Source organism: Pseudophryne corroboree, chromosome 4 (genome assembly GCF_028390025.1).
Source record: "Pseudophryne corroboree isolate aPseCor3 chromosome 4, aPseCor3.hap2, whole genome shotgun sequence".
In the NCBI taxonomy this organism is placed as follows: Eukaryota; Metazoa; Chordata; class Amphibia; order Anura; family Myobatrachidae; genus Pseudophryne; species Pseudophryne corroboree.
This window is the reverse complement of record NC_086447.1, coordinates 755,638,618-755,658,857: the sequence shown is the minus strand read 5'-3', so window position 1 is coordinate 755,658,857 and position 20,240 is coordinate 755,638,618. Positions and strand designations below refer to the sequence as shown.

The following is a 20,240-nucleotide window of genomic DNA, read 5'->3' as shown; positions in this document are numbered from 1 at the left end:
CTCCTGCCTGATACTAACTATCTGCCATCCGAGCCTGCACTCGGGTCTCACATACAGATTGCTCAGAGTGTGACTATTACACACTCTCGATTTGTTTTTTCTTTTTCTTGATACTTTTTGATGTCCTTGTTATTGTTTATATGTTTTGTTAATTATGCTTGCCTAGGCCGGGACCCCTTCCCTCCATGGGAGGAATCCCTCCCTGCTCGCTGGGACGGGTTGGGACCCTGTTTTATCTTTTACACTTTATTGCTAGTGTTTTTCCCGGTAGGGGTGGGTTGATATGTCTGCTGATGCCCACCCACTATCTCATGTAGACGGAGATCCAGATGCCACATCACTTCGTGTTGTCTCCTGGAATGTGGAGGGTCTTAATCACCCGGTCAAAAGGAAAAAGGTGATATCTCACCTAAAACGTATGTCCCCTCATATTATCTTTCTCCAAGAGACACATTGGCTAGATGACCCTAGACACGCCTTACGTGCCCCTTGGATCGGAGAATGTATCTCCTCTCCGCATCACTCTAAATCTAGGGAGGTAGCAGTATTATTCCATGCCAACCTACAATACTCTGTACTCAGAAAGCTTTGTGACCCTGGGGGTAGATTTCTACTACTAGATATAAGTATCAATAACACTGTTTATACCCTTCTCAATCTCTATGCACCTAATATCTCACCTGACTCCTTTTTTGCAGATCTTGAAACGACTCTCCTTAATTGGGGTAGCCAAAATTTGGTTGTCGGCGGGGACTTCAATTTGGTAGTCGCCCCATCCATGGACAGATCCGGGGTATGTACCACCACTAACGCACCCTCCGCTCAGTTACTTTCCTCTTTCTGTACTCAACTAGACATATTAGACCCCTGGCATATACTACATCCTACTCAGAAAGACTTTTCTTTCTACTCCCATCCTCATTCCTCCCATTCTCGAATTGATTATATCTTTACTGTCACTGGCCTCCTCCCCAAAGTTACTCACACCTCTATTGAGAATATTATTATATCAGATCATGCCCCGATATCTCTCCACATCCGACTGACCCTGCCTCCCCGTAGTATCCCTAGGTGGCGTTTCCCTGCATATCTGCGTCACTCCACTGATTTCCTTCTTCATCTCAAACAGTCCTGGCTCAATTACAATCTAGATAATAACACCCAGAGTTTAGACTCGCCAATATTTTGGGGCGCGGCCAAGGCTGTTTTTCGCGGACACATAATGTCCTACACTCACTCTAAACGGAGGAAGTTTTCTTCTCAATTACAGACCCTAAGTGCCACACTCACCTCTGCGTACAGGAGATATACCCACCATGATACACCCGCACACAAGGAAGCTCACCTTTCTGCCAAACTCATCTATGATACGTTCCTCATGGAACGAGCCCAACTATCCTATGACTACCAACGCAACAGATTTCACAGGTGGGGCAATAAGTCGGGCAAACTGCTAGCCAATTTAATCAAGGGCCCTAAATCCCGCACATGGGTGAATGCAATCGATAACTCGGACACACTGACCACTGACCCCGAAACCATATGCAACGAATTTCGGAGCTTTTATCAATCTCTATACGCCAAAGGCCCTGATGACTAGGAGGCTAATCGCTCCTTTCTAGAGGAGGCTGCCCTCCCGGTCTTGAATTGTTTGCAAGGTGATGAGAATCTGCGCAAACGTTGTTAACAGTGCAGCTAGAATCTATAATTCAAAGTGCATATCCCCTTGCACCAAACAATAGCAATTTGTATATAGAAGAAGAAAAACAGATCCCAGCCCTCAAACAACTACCAGTTTTACATAAAAACACCAATAAAGTGAAAAGGAATAATCACAGTACCGTAACAATGATAGCCAATTATTCCATTAATCCAATATTCACAATTCAGTCAAAATATTCCAGATTCTGTAACAGATTGTAACTCCTTCATACAAAAGATCATTAAAGCTCATAAAGGAGTACAAGAACAGAGAGAAAAAAAAAGTGCAATAGTGCAAATTATCCTTTATTTTGAAACATAATTTTATTTATCCATCACACTTACTCCTAACAGACGAATTTAATGGCACAAGGATTTCCTTATAGGCATTATCAGCAACTGGTCTCGAAGTTCTGATGATCAGATAGGAAAGTGCGCCCACTAGATAATCCTGTAACAAATTGTTACCCCTTCACATCTGGATAAGCATTAAAGCTTGTGGAGGGGTACAGAGAATAGAAAAAGTGCAATAGTGCAAATTAACCTTTAAAATTCAAATCAATTTATTTAACATTGCACTTACACCAAAAAGACGAATAACAGCACATAAAGGTATTCCCAAAGGCATTAGCAGCAGCTAGTAGCAGAGTCCTGAAAACTCCAAATAAATAGGAGCACCCTGGGTAACGGCTCCGGTAACCGCGATCCAGCTCAGCAACCTGGTACCAGCTCAAGATGTCAGCCACAATAGGGTAATACCACAGGGAGATTCTACGCTTAACGCGTTTCAGACAATTAATGTCCTTCCTCAGAAGCGTAAAAGACATCTCCCAAATCTTCCTATTTATACCCTAACTAATACAATGAACAGCTGATCTCCATTTCCGGTCTTGACCCAAGAAGAGAGAGACTCTCTGGAATTACCGGTCACGGTTGAGGAGGTTGTTGACGTCATCAAGACCCTACCTAACAATAAAAGCCCTGGCCCAGATGGCTTTGGCGCGGAGTTTTATAAAATGCTTCGTGATGAGATTGCTCCCACTCTTGCGTCTCTTTATATCTTTATAATCATATTCTTATCTCCAAATGTACTCCAATTAGAAATGAGGCCACTATAATAGTTCTAGCAAAACCTGGCAAGGATCCCTCCATACCCAGTTCCTACAGACCGATCTCCCTTCTCAATCAGGATTTCAAAATTCTCACAAAACTGATGGCCAACAGACTACAGCCCTGCCTTTCCCGTGTTGTATCACCTGTGCAGATGGGCTTTATTAAACATAGACAATCTGTACAGGGTATTAGAACCGCCTTAGCGGCCATCACTTACGCACTCACAATATCACTGATAACATTTTGATAAACCTTGATGCAGAAAAGGCTTTTGACAAGATTGCTTGGCCTCACCTAGCTAGAGTCTTGATTCATCAACAATTTGGTGAGAACTTCCGTGGCCTTGTCGACTCCCTTTATAACAGCCCTACTGCGCAGGTGGTAGTCAATAATGTCCCCTCATCTCCCTTTATTCTTGAAAGAGGGAGTAGACAGGGATGCCCTCTCTCCCCCCTTCTTTTCAATCTGGCTCTAGAACCTTTTTTACGATATATCCTCAACCTATCTGTTTTCCGGGGTATTAGGATAGGTAATTGAGAGGTGAAACTGCTGGCATTTGCGGATGATGTCCTCCTTTTTACCTCTAACCCGAGACAGTCTATTCCGGCATTACAGAACACTATTGAACGTTTCTCCTCCTTTGCCGGTTTCTCCATCAACTATGACAAATCTGAGGCTCTGGCCCTGTCTACCCAGGTCACCACAGGGTGGGACACTCCTTTTCCGTTTCGCTGGGCCCCCACCCACATCACCTATCTCGGGATCCTCCTCCCCTCTGACCCTACTCGCCTCTACCTTGACAACATAAGCCCTATCCTTACTAAAATTCAGACTGAACTAGCGCTCTGGCAAAAACTGCCCCTCAATCTACTGGGATGCTGCAACCTAGTTAAGATGGCCAGCTTCCCCAAATTGCTCTATGTCCTCCAGATGGTTCCAATCATGCTTTCAAAATCTGATCTATCCTCCCTTGACTCATCTATTTCTAAATTTATTTGGGCCAATAAACGACCCAGAATAAGCTTCTTTAAACTGTCCCAGACGGTACAGAATGGGGGTGTAAATTTGCCGGACATAGAGCAGTACAATAGAGCGTGCCTTCTTCGTTTCGCTATGGACTGGTTTAAAGGTACGTCAGTCTTTACCGACTCGATGCTTGATTCCCAACTTTGTGCCCCCCTGTCTCTTAGTTTTCTTCTTCACGCGAACAGATCTGAATTGTCGCCCCCTCACCTCGACAACCTACTCTTAACCTCTACCATTATGGCATGGCGATCATCCAGAAAATCTCTAAAGCTGCAATATACTTACTCATTATTTCTCCCTCTGGTTGGTAACCTGCAATTCCAGAAGGGTCAGGCCTTTTTCCCTTTCAATAATTGGCGCGCGGCTGGGATCACACAGATTGGTGACCTTCTTGACTCTAGGAAAATGATTCTTTCTTTTGCTGATGTCTTAACTAAATTCGACATTCATCCCCACCATGCATTCTACTTTTCTCTTACGTCCTAGTGGATGCTGGGGACTCCGTAAGGACCATGGGGAATAGACGGGCTCCGCAGGAGACATGGGCACTTTAAGAAAGAATTTAGATTCTGGTGTGCTCTGGATCCTCCCTCTATGTCCCTCCTCCAGACCTCAGTTTGAATCTGTGCCCGGACGAGCTGGGTGCTGTTCAGTGAGCTCTCCTGAGCTTGCTGTAAGAAAGTATTTTGTTAGGTTTTTTATTTTCAGGGAGCTCTGCTGGCAACAGACTCCCTGCATCGTGGGACTGAGGGGAGAGAAGCAGCCCTACTCTCTGAAGATAGGTCCTGCTTCTTAGGCTACTGGACATCATTAGCTCCAGACGGATCGTACACAGGATCTCACCCTCGTCGTCCGATCCCAGAGCTGCGCCGCCGTCCCCCTCGCAGAGCCGGAAGACAGAAGCCGGGTGAGCATAAGAAGCAAGAAGACTTCAAAATCGGCGGCAGAAGACTCCAGTCTTCACTGAGGTAGCGCACAGCACTGCAGCTGTGCGCCATTGCTCCCACACACACCCACATACTCCGGTCACTGTAAGGGTGCAGGGCGCAGGGAATCTACCCATGTCTGTCCCTATGTTGCAGAGACCTTCAGAGTCTCTCAATGATCACTATCCAAAATAATAGACACTGATATCGACACAGAGTCTGACTCCAGTGTCGACTACGATAATGCAAAGTTACAGCCAAAATGGCAGGAAAGTATTCAATATATGATTATTGTAATAAAAGATGATTTGCATATCACTGATGACTCATCTGTCCCTGACACAAGGGTACACATGTTTAAGGGGAAGAAAGCTGAGGTAAATTCCCCTCCTGTCATGATGAAAAAGAGCGGGAATCTCCAGACAAGAGACTGCAGTTTCCCACAAAGAATTCTCAGGGAGTATCCTTTCCCTACTAGGGCCAGGATACGATGGGAATCTTCCCCTAGGGTGTCACGTTTGCCCAAAAGGTAGCCCTGACTTAACAGCTATCCTCAGGGATCATGTAGATAGCGTGCACATTCTGGTACACTACTCAGACCGGCGATTGTGTCGGCAATGGTTTATAGCGCTGTAGCAGCGTGGTCAGGTACCTTATCAGCAGAGATTGAGACCCTAGTATGTATATATATATATATATATATGTGTATATATATATAGATAGATAGATAGATAGATTAAAGATGCTGTCTTAAGATATATATATATATATAAAACATGCCCAAAGTGACATTAGTCTACTGGGTTCTAGAGTCAACGATATGTCGATTTCTGCTTGACGTGTCCTGTAGAATATGCAATGGACAGGTGATGCCGACTTAAGAGGCATATGGAAGGCTGAGGATTGTGTGGAGAAGGGATCTCGGACCTGGTCTCCACAGCTATAGCTGGTAATTCTGATCTTTTGCCTTATATTCCTGCACAGCCTAGGAAAGCACGACATTATCAAATGCAGCCTTTCGATCACAAAGAAACAAGAAAGTCCGAGGTGCGTCCTTTCTTGCCAGAGGCAGGGGCAGAGGAAAGAAGCTGCACAGCACAGCTAGTTTCCAGGAACAGAAGTCCTCCCCGGCCTCTACAAAATCCACCGCATGTCGCTGGGGCTCCACAGGTGGAGCTAGGCCCGGTGGGGGCACGTCTTCGTAATTTCAGCCACAAGTGGGTTCACTCCCTGTTGGATCCCTGGGCAATAGATATTGTGTCTCAGGGATACAAGCTGGACTTTGAGGAGATGCCCCTCACCAACGGCCCTGCCGGCTTCCCCCCACAAGAGGGAAATAGTGTTAACTGCAATTCACAAATTGTATCTTCAACAGGTGGTGGTCAAGGTTCCCCTCCTTCAACAAGGAGGGGGTTATTATTCGACCATGTTGTAGTCCCGAAACCGGACGGTTCGGTCAGACCCATATTGAATTTAAAATCCCTGAACATATACCTGAAAAGGTTCAAGTTCAAGATGAAATCGCTAAGAGCGGTCATCGCAAGCCTGAAAGGGGGAGATTTTATGGTGTCTCTGGACATAAAGGATGCATACCTTCATGTCCCCATTTATCCACCTCATCAGGCGTACCTCAGATTTGCGGTACAGGATTGTCATTACCAATTTCAGACGTTGCCGTTTGGTCTCCCCACGGCCCCGAGAATCTTCACCAAGGTAATGGCGGAAATGATGGTGCTCCTGCGGAAGCAAGGTGTCACAATTATCCAGTACTTGGACGATCTCCTCATAAAAGCGAGATTAAGAGAGCAGTTGCTGAACAGCGTATCACTTTCTCTGGAAGTGTAACGGCAACACGGCTGGATTCTAAATATTCCAAAGTCGCAGTTGGTTCCTACGGCTCATCTGCCTTTCCTAGGCATGATTCTAGACACAGACCAGAAAAGGGTTTATCTCCCGATAGAGAGAGCTCAGGAGCTCATGACACTGGTCAGGAACCTATTTAAACCAAAACAGGTGTCAGTGCATCACTGCACTCGAGTCCTGGGATGGATGCTGGCATCATAAGAGGCCATTCCCTTCAGCAGGTTCCATGCGAGGACCTTTTCAATGGGACTTACTGGACAAGTGGTCTGGATCACATCTTCAGATGCATCGGCTGATCACCCTATCCCCCAGGGCCAGGGTGTCTCTCCTGTGGTGGCTGCAGAGTGCTCACCTTCTCGAGGGCCGCAGATTCGGCATTCAGGACTGGGTCCTGGTGACCACAGATGCAAGCTTCCGAGGGTGGGGAGCAGTCGCACAGGGAAGGAATTTCCAAGGTCTGTGGTCAAGTCAGGAGACTTGCCTTCACATCACCATCCTGGAATTAAGGGCCGTATACAACGCCCTACGTCAAGCGGAGACCCTGCTTCGCGACCAACCGGTTCTGATTCAGTCAGAAGCCACCAGAATTCTTCGCTGGGCGGAGAATCGCGTAAGCGCACTGTCAGCAGTGTTCATCCCGGGAGTGGACAGCTGGGAAGCAGACTTCCTCAGCAGGCACGACTTCCACCCGGGAGAGGGGGGACTTCATCAAGAAGTCTTCACGCAGATTGCAGGTCGGTGGGAACTGCCACAGGTGGACGTGATGGCATCCCGCCTCAACAAAAAGCTACAGATACTGCGCCAGGTAATGAGACCCTCAGGCGATAGCTGTGGACGCACTGGTGTCACCGTGGGTGTTCCAGTCGGTCTATGTATTTCCTCCTCTTCCTCTCACAAGGTGCTGAGAATCATAAGAAAAAGAGGAGTGAGAACAATACTCATTGTTCCGGATTGGCCAAGAAGGACTTGGTATCCAGATCTGCAAGAAATGCTCACAGAGGACCCGTGGCCTTTGCCTCTAAGACAGGACTTGTTGCAACAGGGGCCCTGTCTGTTTCAAGTTTTACCGCGGCTGCATTTGACGGCATGGCGGTTGAACGCCGAATCCTAGCAGAATAAGGCATTCCGGATGAGGTCATTCCTACGCTGATAAAGGCTAGGAAGGACGTGACGGCTCAACATTATCACCGTATATGGCGAAGATGTGTTGTTTTGTGTGAGGCCAGGAATGCCCCTAAGGAGGAATTCCAGCTGGGCCGTTTCCTTCACTTCCTACAGTTGGGAGTGACTTTGGGCCTAAAATTGGGTTCCATTAAGGTCCAGATTTCGGCCCTATCCATTTTCTTTCAAAAAGAACTGGCTTCCCTACCTGAAGTTCAGACGTTTGTAAAGGGAGTGCTGCATATTCAGCCCCCTTTTGTGCCTCCAGTGGCACCTTGGGATCTTAACGTGGTGTTGAGTTTCCTGAAATCACATTGGTTTGAACCACTCAAAACGGTGGAATTGAAATATCTCACGTGGAAGGTGGTCATGCTACTAGCCTTGGCTTCGGCTAGGCGTGTGTCAGAATTGGCGGCTTTGTCACATAAAAGCCCCTATCTGGTTTTCCATGCGGATAGAGCAGAATTGCGGACCCGCCCACAATTTCTGCCGAAAGTGGCTTCATCCTTTCATATAAACCAACCTATTGTGGTGCCTGTGGCTACTACTGACTTGGAGGATTCCGAGTTACTTGATGTGGTCAGGGCTTTGAAGGTTTATGTTGCCAGAATGGCTAGGGTCAGGAAAACAGAATCTTTGTTTATCCTGTATGCTTCCAACAAGCTTGGGGCGCCTGCTTCAAAGCAAACTATTGCTCGCTGGATCTGTAACACGATTCAGCAGGCTCATTAGGCGGCTGGATTGCCGCTGCCAAAATCAGTTAAGGCCCATTCCACTAGGAAGGTGGGCTCTTCTTGGGCGGCTGCCCGAGGGGTCTCGGCATTACAGCTGTGCCGAGCGGCTACTTGGTCAGGTTCAAACACTTCTGCAAAGTTCTATAAGTTTGATACCCTGGCTGAGGAGTACCTTGTGTTTGCTCAATCGGTGCTGCAGAGTTATCCGCACTCTCCCGCCCGTTTGGGAGCTTTGGTATAATCCCCATGGTCCTTACGGAGTCCCCAGCATCCACTAGGACGTTAGAGAAAATAAGATTTTACTTACCGGTAAATCTATTTCTAGTAGTCCGTAGTGGATGCTGGGCGCCCGTCCCAAGTGCGGACTTCTTCTGCAATACTTGTATATAGTTATTGCTGCAATAAGGGCTATGTTATTGTTGCATCAGGGTTGAACTGATGCTCTGTTGTTGTACATACTGTTGACTAGGTAAGTTTATCACAAGTTATACGATGTGATTGGTGTGGCTGGTATGTATCTTGCCCTGGATTACCAAAATCCTTTCCTTGTACTGTCAGCTCTTCCGGGCACAGTTTCTCTAACTGAGGTCTGGAGGAGGGACATAGAGGGAGGAGCCAGAGCACACCAGAATCTAAATTCTTTCTTAAAGTGCCCATGTCTCCTGCGAAGCCCGTCTATTCCCCATGGTCCTTACGGAGTCCCCAGCATTCACTACGGACTACTAGAAATAGATTTACCGGTAAGTAAAATCTTATTTTTTCAGGCCTCACACTATATACAATCTATCCTATCCCATCTTCATCCGTCAGACTTTATTAATTCCCTAGATACGCTCCTACGCTCTGGGACATACTCCATTTTGACTATTTATGCCCGCATACGTACGGAACATGTACCCACTACTGACCTCGCACAACTTCAGAAATGGTCCTCTCAAATACCTTCAATGTCTCCCGATGCCATACTGAATAGTTTTACAGCCTCTTTAAAACTTATCTTGGCTAGCTTATACCAGGAAATGTCCTATAAGATCCTACATAGAGCCTATATATCTCCAAAGAGGAGTGATTTGATGGGTTTATCGGATTCGTCAAAATGTATAAAATGCTCAGCACCATTAGCTGATCTCATGCACTGCTTTTGGCATTGCCCTCACATTCAGGCCTTCTGGGCTGCGTTAAGGATCTATGGTACCTCGGAGTTGGGTTTGCACTTTCAATGTACTGCCTCTTGGGCTCTCTTTGGATGCGTTCTTGATCAAGTCGATCTCCCCACTCAGGATACGAAACTAGTCGTGATTCTTTCGGCAGTAGGTAGGAAGGCCATACTTCAGCAGTGGATCTCTGACACCCCCACACGCTGTCACTGGCGACCTCTAGGCTGCTCTTTCTGTTCAAGATGGATTGGCTGGAAACATCCCTCGATAAAGAAATACTAACCCTGCGCTATTTCAGTGTCGGGGCCGGTTTATACACAAGCTGCCTACTCTAACGAAACTAGCCATTCAGCAGAGTTTTTGTTGCACCACATGGTATGGCCACCAACTCCTGGCTGATAACTCTCCAGTTTCCCTCCCATAACTGTATAGTTCCATCCACCCCCCGCCTCTCCTCCTTTTCTCCCCTCCTTATCACACCAATCTCTGAACATACCTTAGCTTTTTCTATCCCCCTTTTCTACTCCATCTTTATGACTCTCCGTCGACTGTGTATTTTCTCTAGCTTTGTTGGTCTCTCCATGGATGGGTCGGCGATCCCCTGGCCTTGGCAGGTACTATTTTATTCTGTGTTTTAGTTTATTGTTTTTGGTTCCTGTGTTCCCCGATGGGGTGAACGCATCAGAATGTTATACTGTTTATGTTTTTGTTTTGTCTTTATATCAGATTTACAATTGATGTTTTTCTAGACGTATACAAATCTGTCGTTTATAATTATGCTGCTTTATATTAGAAAATGGAAAATGGGAGGTTCTGCTCTAGGCCCCTCCGCCCTTTTGATTAGTTAATATGTGATTTACCATGACTCTGTACAATGGTCGGGTTCTATGCTTTTTCCTGCTGCTAATTGTTGTTTCTTGTTAACCTCAATAAAATATATATTGGGAAAAAAAAGAAAAAAGTGGAAAAAAAAAGGAAAAAATAAATAAATTGAAAAACTGATGTCGACTTTTTTATGTCGACCTAATGATCATGTCGACCTAGTGACCATGTCGACCTAATGCATGTCGACCAGTAGTGGTCGACCTAATGACGTATCCCGCAGCAAGGGCTACACATGTGGAGGGAACGAGAGAGACGGTGGGAGACGGAGGGAGCGCGACAGTGAGAGACAGAGTGAGGGATACAGTGGGGGAGAGAAAAAGGCGTGGGAGACATAGGGAGAAAGGGAGAGACAGTTGGAGATGAAGGGCCTGAGAGAGAGACAGTGGGAGGAGGCAGAGGTAGTGAGACGGAGGAGTGAGATACAGTGGGAGACGGAAGGAATGAGAGAGAGACGGTGGGAGATAAAACAGGAAAAAAAAGCCTTTCCTTTACCTGTGTGCTCTTTAAAAGGCCAGCACATTATGTAAATTGTCAGAATATTTGGCACGCTTAATGATGACATCTGCCAAAGTGTACAGAGGAAATATTAATTGGCCAACACATATATCTGTAGATGGCAGTGGTGGTTGGTCAGTGTGTATGAACAACCACCATCTGCAGATGTATCTTTAGGTGAGTACCCAGATTTAGTGTGTCCTGAGGACTGGGAATACATGCACTGTTAGTGTGTTCTAAGGACTGGGAATACGTGCACTGTTAGTGTTAGTGTGTCTTGCAGACTGGGAATACGTGAACCGTTAGTGTGTTCTCACTGTTCTGAGGACTGGGAATACGTGCACTGTTAGTGTGGTCTGAGGACTGGGAATACGTGCACTGTTAGTGTGGTCTGAGGACTGGGAATACGTGCACTGTTAGTGTGTTCTGAGGACTGGCAATACGTGCACTGTTAGTGTGGTCTGAGGACTGGGAATACGTGCACTGTTAGTGTGGTCTGAGGACTGGGAATACATGCACTGTTAGTGTGTTCTAAGGACTGGGAATACGTGCACTGTTAGTGTGTCTTGCAGACTGGGAATACGTGAACCGTTAGTGTGTTCTCACTGTTCTGAGGACTGGGAATACGTGCACTGTTAGTGTGGTCTGAGGACTGGGAATACGTGCACTGTTAGTGTGGTCTGAGGACTGGGAATACGTGCACTGTTAGTGTGGTCTGAGGACTGGCAATACGTGCACTGTTAGTGTGGTCTGAGGACTGGGAATACGTGCACCGTTAGGAGAGAGAATTGACTAACATAGGAGAGGAATGGGTTAAACATCCTGTGAGGGGTGGACCTAGCTGTGAGGTAGTACAGCCTTAGGAAAGGGGGAGGGTTAAGGTATATATAGGCTGGAGTGGCCATTTTAGGTCTCTTTGCTTGCTGAATTTTCTGGGTGAGTTCTGCCTGGCAGATTTTTCACCCTTATAAGTTTATTCACTTGTTAAAGTTTACCTAATTATAGTATGGCCTCCAGCCGCCCACGCCGATCCGCGGGTGCACCAGCCCGGTACCAGTCCGGCGAGGCCGGTCCCGGGGCAGGGATGTCCGGCGCTGAGGAGGCCGTTACTGCCCCTGGGGCTTCTCAAGCGGGGGTTCCGGGGCGCAGGACGCGCTCCTCCGGCGACCCTGTGGTCGCGGGTGCATCGGCTGGCGAGCGCGGTCGGCGGCCTGTGGCGGTTCGGAGGACTGACCTCCCGGAGAGAGGCGACCAACAGCCCTCGCCTCCGGGGTCGGTCAGGGGTGACGGGACTGCAGGAACCCGCGGGCGCACGCTGGTGCGCCTCGCCGGGCGCCGCTCGGCACCCGCCGCAACGACACCCGCTCACTCCCGCTTGCCGGGGCCGCTTGGAGGCCCCACGCGGGGGGGGAGAGCTGGGCAGGTGTCAGAGGCGATCCGGCCCGGGCCCGTCGCTGGGCCCAGCGTGGGATCGTCGAGCGCACAGGCTGTTACATCAGCGGGGGGCGCCCGGACAGGAAGCACGGGTGCGCGCAGCGACGCCGCAGCGCTCCGTGTCCCCTCAGCCCTCCTCGCTGCGGATAGTTTCCGGCGGGGCGAGGGCGGGGAGGAGGCCTGGTGGAGATCAACCAGGTATTTGGGGGAATCTGCCCAGCGGTGCTGAAGGCACAGCACCGCGGGCATCAACAGTCACACCGAGCGGGGGCTACCGGGCTGAGCGAGCTGGCTCAGTCAGGCGGCAGGCTAGCCCCAGTGTAAGGACAGTGCGAGAGGCGGGCAGCACTCCCAGGGGACCTGGGCGAGTCGGCACAGGAATTATGGAGGGGTGGATTTCCGGGGTGAGGCGCCCTGGCATTGCGGACCTTTCCCCACAGGGCCGACCGGGCCGCGGTGCGGATGGGTCATGGCTTCCTATGCCCAGCGGCGGGTCCACTCGGCGCGTTCCTCCCTCACGTCAGCCAGCAGACGACGTTCCAACGTCACGGGGTCACAATGAAACGCAAGGCGCGTTCGCGTCGGCCCTCGCCACGGTGGTGGCGGCGTTGGGTCCGCTCGCAGTGGCCCCGGAGCTCGATGGTGGGTCCGGGGGGATGCCGAGCGGATCGGGCGCCGGTGCAGTTTCAGCCGCTCAGAGGGTAGCACGTGCATGCCGCGAGCTTGGTGCGGCCGCGGCTCAGCTGCAGCAGCAGCCGCGGCGAGACGAGAATGTGCATTCACCTGGCACGCCCACGCCTAGACGGGCTAGGCGCACGCCTGTGTTTGTGTCTGGGTCCTCTCCCCCTTTTCTGCCCGCAGTTGTTCAAGCGGATACGGAGGAACCGGAATCGGAAGCTGAGGACGTTGCGTACGTCGCGCCTGATGAATCTGGATCCGACCAATCTACGGCTTCAGGTGAGGCGGAGCAGTCGGGGTCGGTTTCAAGTACTCCCTCGAGTTCGCGCAGCTCGTCCCCTTCATCCTCTTCTTCCTCTTCTTCCTCCTCCTCCCTTTCTTCGGCAGCGTCCGACGTCAGTAGCACGACGAAGGCGAAGAAAAGGGCGACTAAATACGCCAGGAAGGCGGCTGGGCAGCAGGAGAGGCGCAAGAGGCGAAGGCGGCTTAGCAAAGAATCTCGCAAGGCCAGGAAGCGACGCGACTTGCCAGGCGTGGTCCGCTGCGAATATACGGCTGTCATGCGGGGGCTTAGGGATAGCTGCAGCAAAAGGATTCGCAGGGGGGACTACGTAGATGTCTTCGTCTTGACTAAAGACTCTAAAAAAGAGTTCAAGGCAGCAACCGCTAAGAAGGGCATAGGGGCCGAGGCGTTCCGCACGTTTGATAACTGGCTGGCGGGGTTTTGGGTTTTCGCGGCTTGTTACCTTGAAGACAGGCCAGACGAACATATCAATGTCATTCGGTACCTGCATCTCGTGCACGATATGCAACGCACGTCGGCGGGTAACGAATGGCGTAGGTATGATGAGGAATTCAGAGAGAAGCAGGACGGGTTGTACGTTATGGACTTCGGTTTCAAGGACGTGGAGGTATGGCTTAAGGTCACCAGGGCCTCGCAGCAGGCCAAGGAGCCCCGGAACGCAGGGGCGGACGGACACCGTGCTGGGCCGTCCGCCCATGCGCCCGGCGCGGACGGCGGGTCGGCCAAGCCGGGTAGGTCGGCCGTCCGGGCTGGGAAACAGCCCGCAACGAAAGGATTGTTTCGCGTTTAACAACGCTGCATGTTCCTACGGCAAGCAGTGTCGGTTCCGTCACGCTTGCCTCCATTGCGGGGGTTCCCACCCTGCCTCCTCCTGCTTCAAGAATACTCGGCAGGGTCCCCGTTCTAAGCAATCCTACTCGAGAGGGGCACCCGGCGGGGGCGCTCCACAGGGCGCCAACGCCAATTAGGTTAAAGGCTATGCGTAAATGGTTGGGTTGGTATCCGAATAAGGAGGATGCCAGGTTTTTATACGAAGGTTTTAGTTTTGGTTTCCGCTTGCCTGTTGCGAGCGATGTTACAGTTCGGGCACAGAGGAACCTCCAGTCTGCTCGGGCCTTGCCTTTAGTGTTGCGGGAAAAAGTCGATAAGGAGGTCAGGCTGGGCAGGATGGAGGGGCCGTTTGCAACACCCCCAGTGGCGGATCTCGTCATCCCCCCGGTGGGGGTGGTACCCAAGAAAACACCCGGGTCCTTCCGACTGATCCAACACCTTTCCTACCCAGCGGGGTCCTCGTCAACGACGCTATACCTCCGGGTCATTGCTCGGTAGTGTATCAGTCGTTTGACGAGGCGCTTAATTTGGTCCGCAGCTACGGCGCTGGGGCCCTCATGGCAAAGATTGACGTCGAATCCGCTTTTAGGTTGCTACCCCTCCATCCGGACTCATTCCGTTTTATGGGTTTCCGGATTGGATCGGAATATTTCATTGACAAATGTTTGCCGATGGGGTGTTCCGTTTCATGCTCGTATTTTGAACGTTTTAGCACCTTCCTGCATTGGTGCGTGGAATCTTCGTCGGGTGGGCACGGGTTGCCCATTACCTCGATGATTTCCTTTGTACGGGGCCGGCGGGTTCGCCGCGGTGCGGCAACCTGCTTTTCAGTATACGAGCATTGTTTTGTCATTTCGGAGTGCCAGTGGCCGAGGACAAAACGGAGGGACCGATCTCTTGCCTGTCATTTCTGGGAATCGAGATCGACACAGTGTCAGGCGAGTGTCGCCTTCCTTTGGACAAAGTGGCTAAGCTTCGCGAAGCCATTAGCCAATTCATGGGTTCGCGTAAGGTTAAGCTGCGGCAGGCGCAATCCTTGCTGGGCATGTTTAACTTTGCTTGTCGGGTCATCCCGATGGGCAGGGTTTTCTGCCGAAAGCTAGAAAGAGCGACCGCGGGGTGTGCCAGGCCGCACCACTTTGTACGCTTGCCCGCTGAGATAAAAAGAGATCTGGCAGTTTGGGCCTCGTTCCTGGAGGATTTCAACGGTGTGCGAATATGGCAGGCACCAACGGTCGACAGCGCCAGATTGCAGCTTTTCACCGACGCGGCAGGAGCCTCCGGTTTTGGTTGCTATCTTGAGGGATCTTGGTGCGCGGCATCGTGGCCAGCAGACTGGCACCAGGCGGGTTTCACTAAGGACCTTCTGCTCCTGGAACTCTTTCCCATCATGGTTGCGCTGGAAATCTGGGGCGAGCGGTTAGCGCATCGCAGCATCCTGTTCAGATGCGACAATCTGGGCGTGGTGCACGCGATTAACAACCAGAGGGCAAAATCGCTGGTAGTGCTTCGGGTGCTAGGGCAGTTGCTGCTTACTTGCCTGCGCAGGAATGTGTGGTTTCGGGCACAACACGTACCGGGTCTAGAAAATGGGGTCGCTGACGCGCTATCGCGAGGGCAATAGGAGAGGTTTTACGGGTTGGCTCCCGAGGCCGAGGAACAAGGTTTTCATTGTCCCGGTTATGTCTGGCAGGTCATCAAGCCGGACTGGAAGGTCTAGCACTGCGTTCGGTCGCGCCATCCACGCTTAAGGCTTACAAGCAGGCCTGGAGCGAATGGGAGGAATTTGCTAGAGGACGGAAGCAACGAGGTAAGAGCGGGCATCGGATGATGCTTTCTTTTATTTGGCAGCTTTATGTTTCAGGTAGGTCTAGAGCGGTGGTGTCCCGGTACTTGGCTGGCATTGCGTTCTTCTGCAGAATTAAAGGGGTTCCCGATTTGACGAAAAGTGGTATTCTGCTTAAGGCTATGAAAGGATGGGCGCGCGTAGCACCTACGCCGCCTGACAGAAGGCGGCCCATTGATGCGGCGTTGCTGCCAGGCATCATTGGGTCGGTTGGAGCCATCGCATCATCTATGTTCGAATCGCTGCTTTTTAGATTGGCGTTCTCTATGGCTTACCACGGCGCCTTTAGGATATCGGAGTTGGTAGCGCCTTCTAAGCAAACTGATTCGCGCATGCTGGTAGAGGACGTAGTGGTGAGTGGGAGGTCCTTGCTGTGCAGATTGCGACGCTCTAAGACCAGGTGGGGAAGGGCCGATGGGTCACCCTGGTTCCGGCACTTGAGGAGAGCATATGCCCAGTACGGTTGGCAGTACAATATGAGGCAGTGAGGCCCGACTGTCGGGGGTCGTGGTTGCAGCACTATGACGGGCGGCCAGTAACTAAGTTCCAATTTCGGTGGATGATGGGTCGCTGTCTGACGAGCTTGGGCCTTTCCCCCTCCCACTTCGGTACACACTCCTTCCGCATTGGGGCTGCTACGGCGGCAGCGGCCGCGGGTTTTTCGGGAGCCCAGATCCAGGCGGTGGGACGATGGAAGTCGTCCTGTTATAAGCGGTACATTCGCCCCGTCGCCTGAGATACTTTGCTTAAGCGTAGCTTGCATCAAGAAGTTAGAGTAAGATAATGTTTGCTTGGTGTTTATGCATATGTTATGTTCACTGTGTGTTGGTTCGTTTACCCGTGTGTGATCCTACTCAGGGATTAGCCACTTGCCGCTGCGGGCGTGAGCCGGCAGCGGGGGTCTGGAGTTATTTTGCGATTTTTGCCTGACTTGACGGACTGAATTCTAATCATTAATTCGGCTAATCTGTTCTTATCAAAGTCCCTCAGCAGGTTTTTATGCTTTCACCTCCAGCTGAGTTATTTCATGTTTTACCCTCTTTTTTATACCCCCCCCCCCTGTTTAATTTCGTTTTGTTTCTTTTGCCTTTCCCTTAATGTCTTAATGCTTTTACTTCAAATTGGCTAGGAGCTCGGGAGATCGGCTAGGCCGTGACTGCTGCGACATTAGGAAGCAATAAAAAATTTTTTCTTTTGGCAGATCCTTCAGGTTAACATAATACATGCTATGGCGTAGAATTATAGTAACACATTTTACCCCTTTTTCCTTCCATTCAGGTTGTTTCGCTGATGGCTTGTCCGTTTGGGTGGTTGGCCACTCGTATGTCTTCTGGGCAGCAAGGTTTTTGGCCTCTGATACTTCTCAGAGGTTTCCTAGAGGTCACGGAATCAGATGGCTTGGTTGGCGAGGTATGATGTGGACAGATCTATTGAGTAGACTGGTCAGTCAGGCCAGGAAGCATGGAGTTCCCAAGGTTTTGGTTGTCCACTTAGGTGGCAACGACCTAGGGAAGAGGACTTCCTTGGAGCTACGGTGGGCCATGATACAAGATCTGGCAAGGGTGGCCGCAGCATGGACCAATTGTATATTGGTATTTTCCCTGATGGTGCCAAGGTTGAGTTGGCGAGGTGTGGAGGACGGACGCGTAATAGATGAGGCCAGGATAAAGGTGAATGGGGCGGTGGCGAAGTGGGTCTTGGCCCACGGAGGTAAAGTCGTTCGCCACCCTAGGATTCGGTTCCGAGACAAACACCTTTTTCGGCCTGATGGTGTACATCTATCCAATGAGGGGATGATGTTTTTCCTGGAGGATCTGTTCCTAGTGTTGCAGGAGTTAGGGTAGTTTATGGTGGCGGTGCAAGGACTCTGGGATGGAGTCCTTCGCTGTTGGCGGAAAAGAACGGCAGTTTGTAGTTGTATGGTTTTTTATAGGTAGTAAGTTTCAGTGTTATATGGTTTAGGTGCACTCACCTCCATCGACTTAATGGCCGCTCGACCACCCATCCGGGAGGCAGCGGCAGGGCACCCAGGAGCGGTGGGAAGTCACTGTGGGGGTTGTGTTGACACCTATTACCGGTTTTGATAGGGTGCTGGACGGTTTCGGTCAGTTTACCAATTTAAGTTTACCAATAGTTTAATAGAGCCGTTCTTTTTTCTGCCACCATTATGCCGGCTGATTCGGCATCTTAACAAACTTTTCCCAATTACAGGTTTTGCTATGGTTAGGGTCAAATAAAAAGCTAGCAATTTTTCTGCCAAAATCATGTCTCCGTGTCTTTATTTACTGGTATAAAAGGTAACTAAGGTTTACTTCAATAAAGGGGGTCCACCAAATATCACTAGGATGTTTAGGAGAGAGAATTGACTAACATAGGAGAGGAATGGGTTAAACATCCTGTGAGGGGTGGACCTAGCTGTGAGGTAGTACAGCCTTAGGAAAGGGGGAGGGTTAAGGTATATATAGGCTGGAGTGGCCATTTTAGGTCTCTTTGCTTGCTGAATTTTCTTCCCGCCCTCCCGCCCTAAGGGTAGAGGTTGTTTTGTTTGACGCGGAGTGCATTGGCGTTTAATTGCTTAGCTGTTTTCATTCGTTGGCTATTTATAGGCGAAAAAGAACGGCAGTTTGTAGTTGTATGGTTTTTTATAGGTAGTAAGTTTCAGTGTTATATGGTTTAGGTGCACTCACCTCCATCGACTTAATGGCCGCTCGACCACCCATCCGGGAGGCAGCGGCAGGGCACCCAGGAGCGGTGGGAAGTCACTGTGGGGGTTGTGTTGACACCTATTACCGGTTTTGATAGGGTGCTGGACGGTTTCGGTCAGTTTACCAATTTAAGTTTACCAATAGTTTAATAGAGCCGTTCTTTTTTCTGCCACCATTATGCCGGCTGATTCGGCATCTTAACAAACTTTTCCCAATTACAGGTTTTGCTATGGTTAGGGTCAAATAAATAGCTAGCAATTTTTCTGCCAAAATCATGTCTCCGTGTCTTTATTTACTGGTATAAAAGGTAACTAAGGTTTACTTCAATAAAGGGGGTCCACCAAATATCACTAGGATGTTTAGTGTGTACTGAGGACTGGGAATATGTGCACTATTAATTCAAACAAAAAAGCAGAAAGATCACACAGTGCGCAGAGAGAAATTGTTGCAATTTTGAGTATCACTATAATGATGTTTCTCCTACCTCCAATTGAACACAAAAACACAGTACATAGAATACCACTACATCAGCGCTGTTATGGGGGTCGGTTTGTTTGATGTTCTCTTCTAGGCTCTCTCTCACAGGGTATTTAACCTCAAATGAGTACCGAGAATAGAGAAAGATAAACAGAGCATAGTGTAAAACCTTTTTTTTAAAAAAACACTTATTTAATAACAAAAATACATAAAAACAAACAGTGCCCAGTTGTTTGGTAGGCACAAAAAAAATTGTCATTCACAATTGGACCAAATCCTAGGATGGAATGAACAATGGCTAATTACCAGCTTCAGGCAAGAACTGGAAACGGACAGTTCTTATAAGCGTATAATGTACCAGATCCTCCCGGCTGCAGCAAAGGGATTTACTCTGGCTCAAATTTGCCTCTCTGGATCGGCAACAGTAAGACCACGTCCCCCTCCTTCCTGAATCATCCACAGGGCACCCACGCGTTCCGACCCTGCCTGGGTCTTTCTCAAGGTAAGCTCCGTTGGTGAATGCCTTTGCAGTCTCCAGAAACTATTTAAAAATCCCTCTTTTAGTCCCTATTGGTCCCGGCACAGCTGGTCTCTATACATAAAGATTCCTAATAGTCCGTGACACTTGTGTGCAAGGACCCTTCCCACATGTATCATCGAGAAAACACCAATCCCTTGGGCCTCCCTCACGATGACGTAATCACCACGTGTTCTAGCCGTGCAATCCCCACACTTCACGTCAGTCCGATCACGTGGTGAACATGATCTGCATCATAGAAGTTTCTTTGGTCACCCCGGCAACCACATTTCTATTGAGCTCCGATCACGTGATCATAGCGCGTTGCGTCATGCGCTTCCTTAGTAACCAGACTTCATTACACTTCCGGATGCGTGCTGTTATCTA

At 49.6% G+C, this 20,240-nt stretch overlaps 1 protein-coding gene across 1 annotated transcript; it reads left to right on the top strand.

Moving 5' to 3' along the window:
- Positions 1 to 703: 703 nt before the first annotated feature.
- Positions 704 to 19,131, top strand: LOC134910312 (uncharacterized). The gene is made up of 2 exons (XM_063918178.1): positions 704 to 793; positions 10,247 to 19,131. Exon 2 carries the CDS (start codon positions 12,879 to 12,881, stop codon positions 14,265 to 14,267), a length of 1,389 nt encoding a protein of 462 aa, XP_063774248.1. The 5' UTR covers positions 704 to 793; positions 10,247 to 12,878; the 3' UTR covers positions 14,268 to 19,131.
- Positions 19,132 to 20,240: the final 1,109 nt, after the last annotated feature.

What these genes read in the sequence shown, in the direction of transcription:
- LOC134910312 (XM_063918178.1), top strand. Translation starts at nt 12,879, where the DNA reads ATGGAGGGGTGGATTTCCGGGGTGAGGCGCCCTGGCATTGCGGACCTT.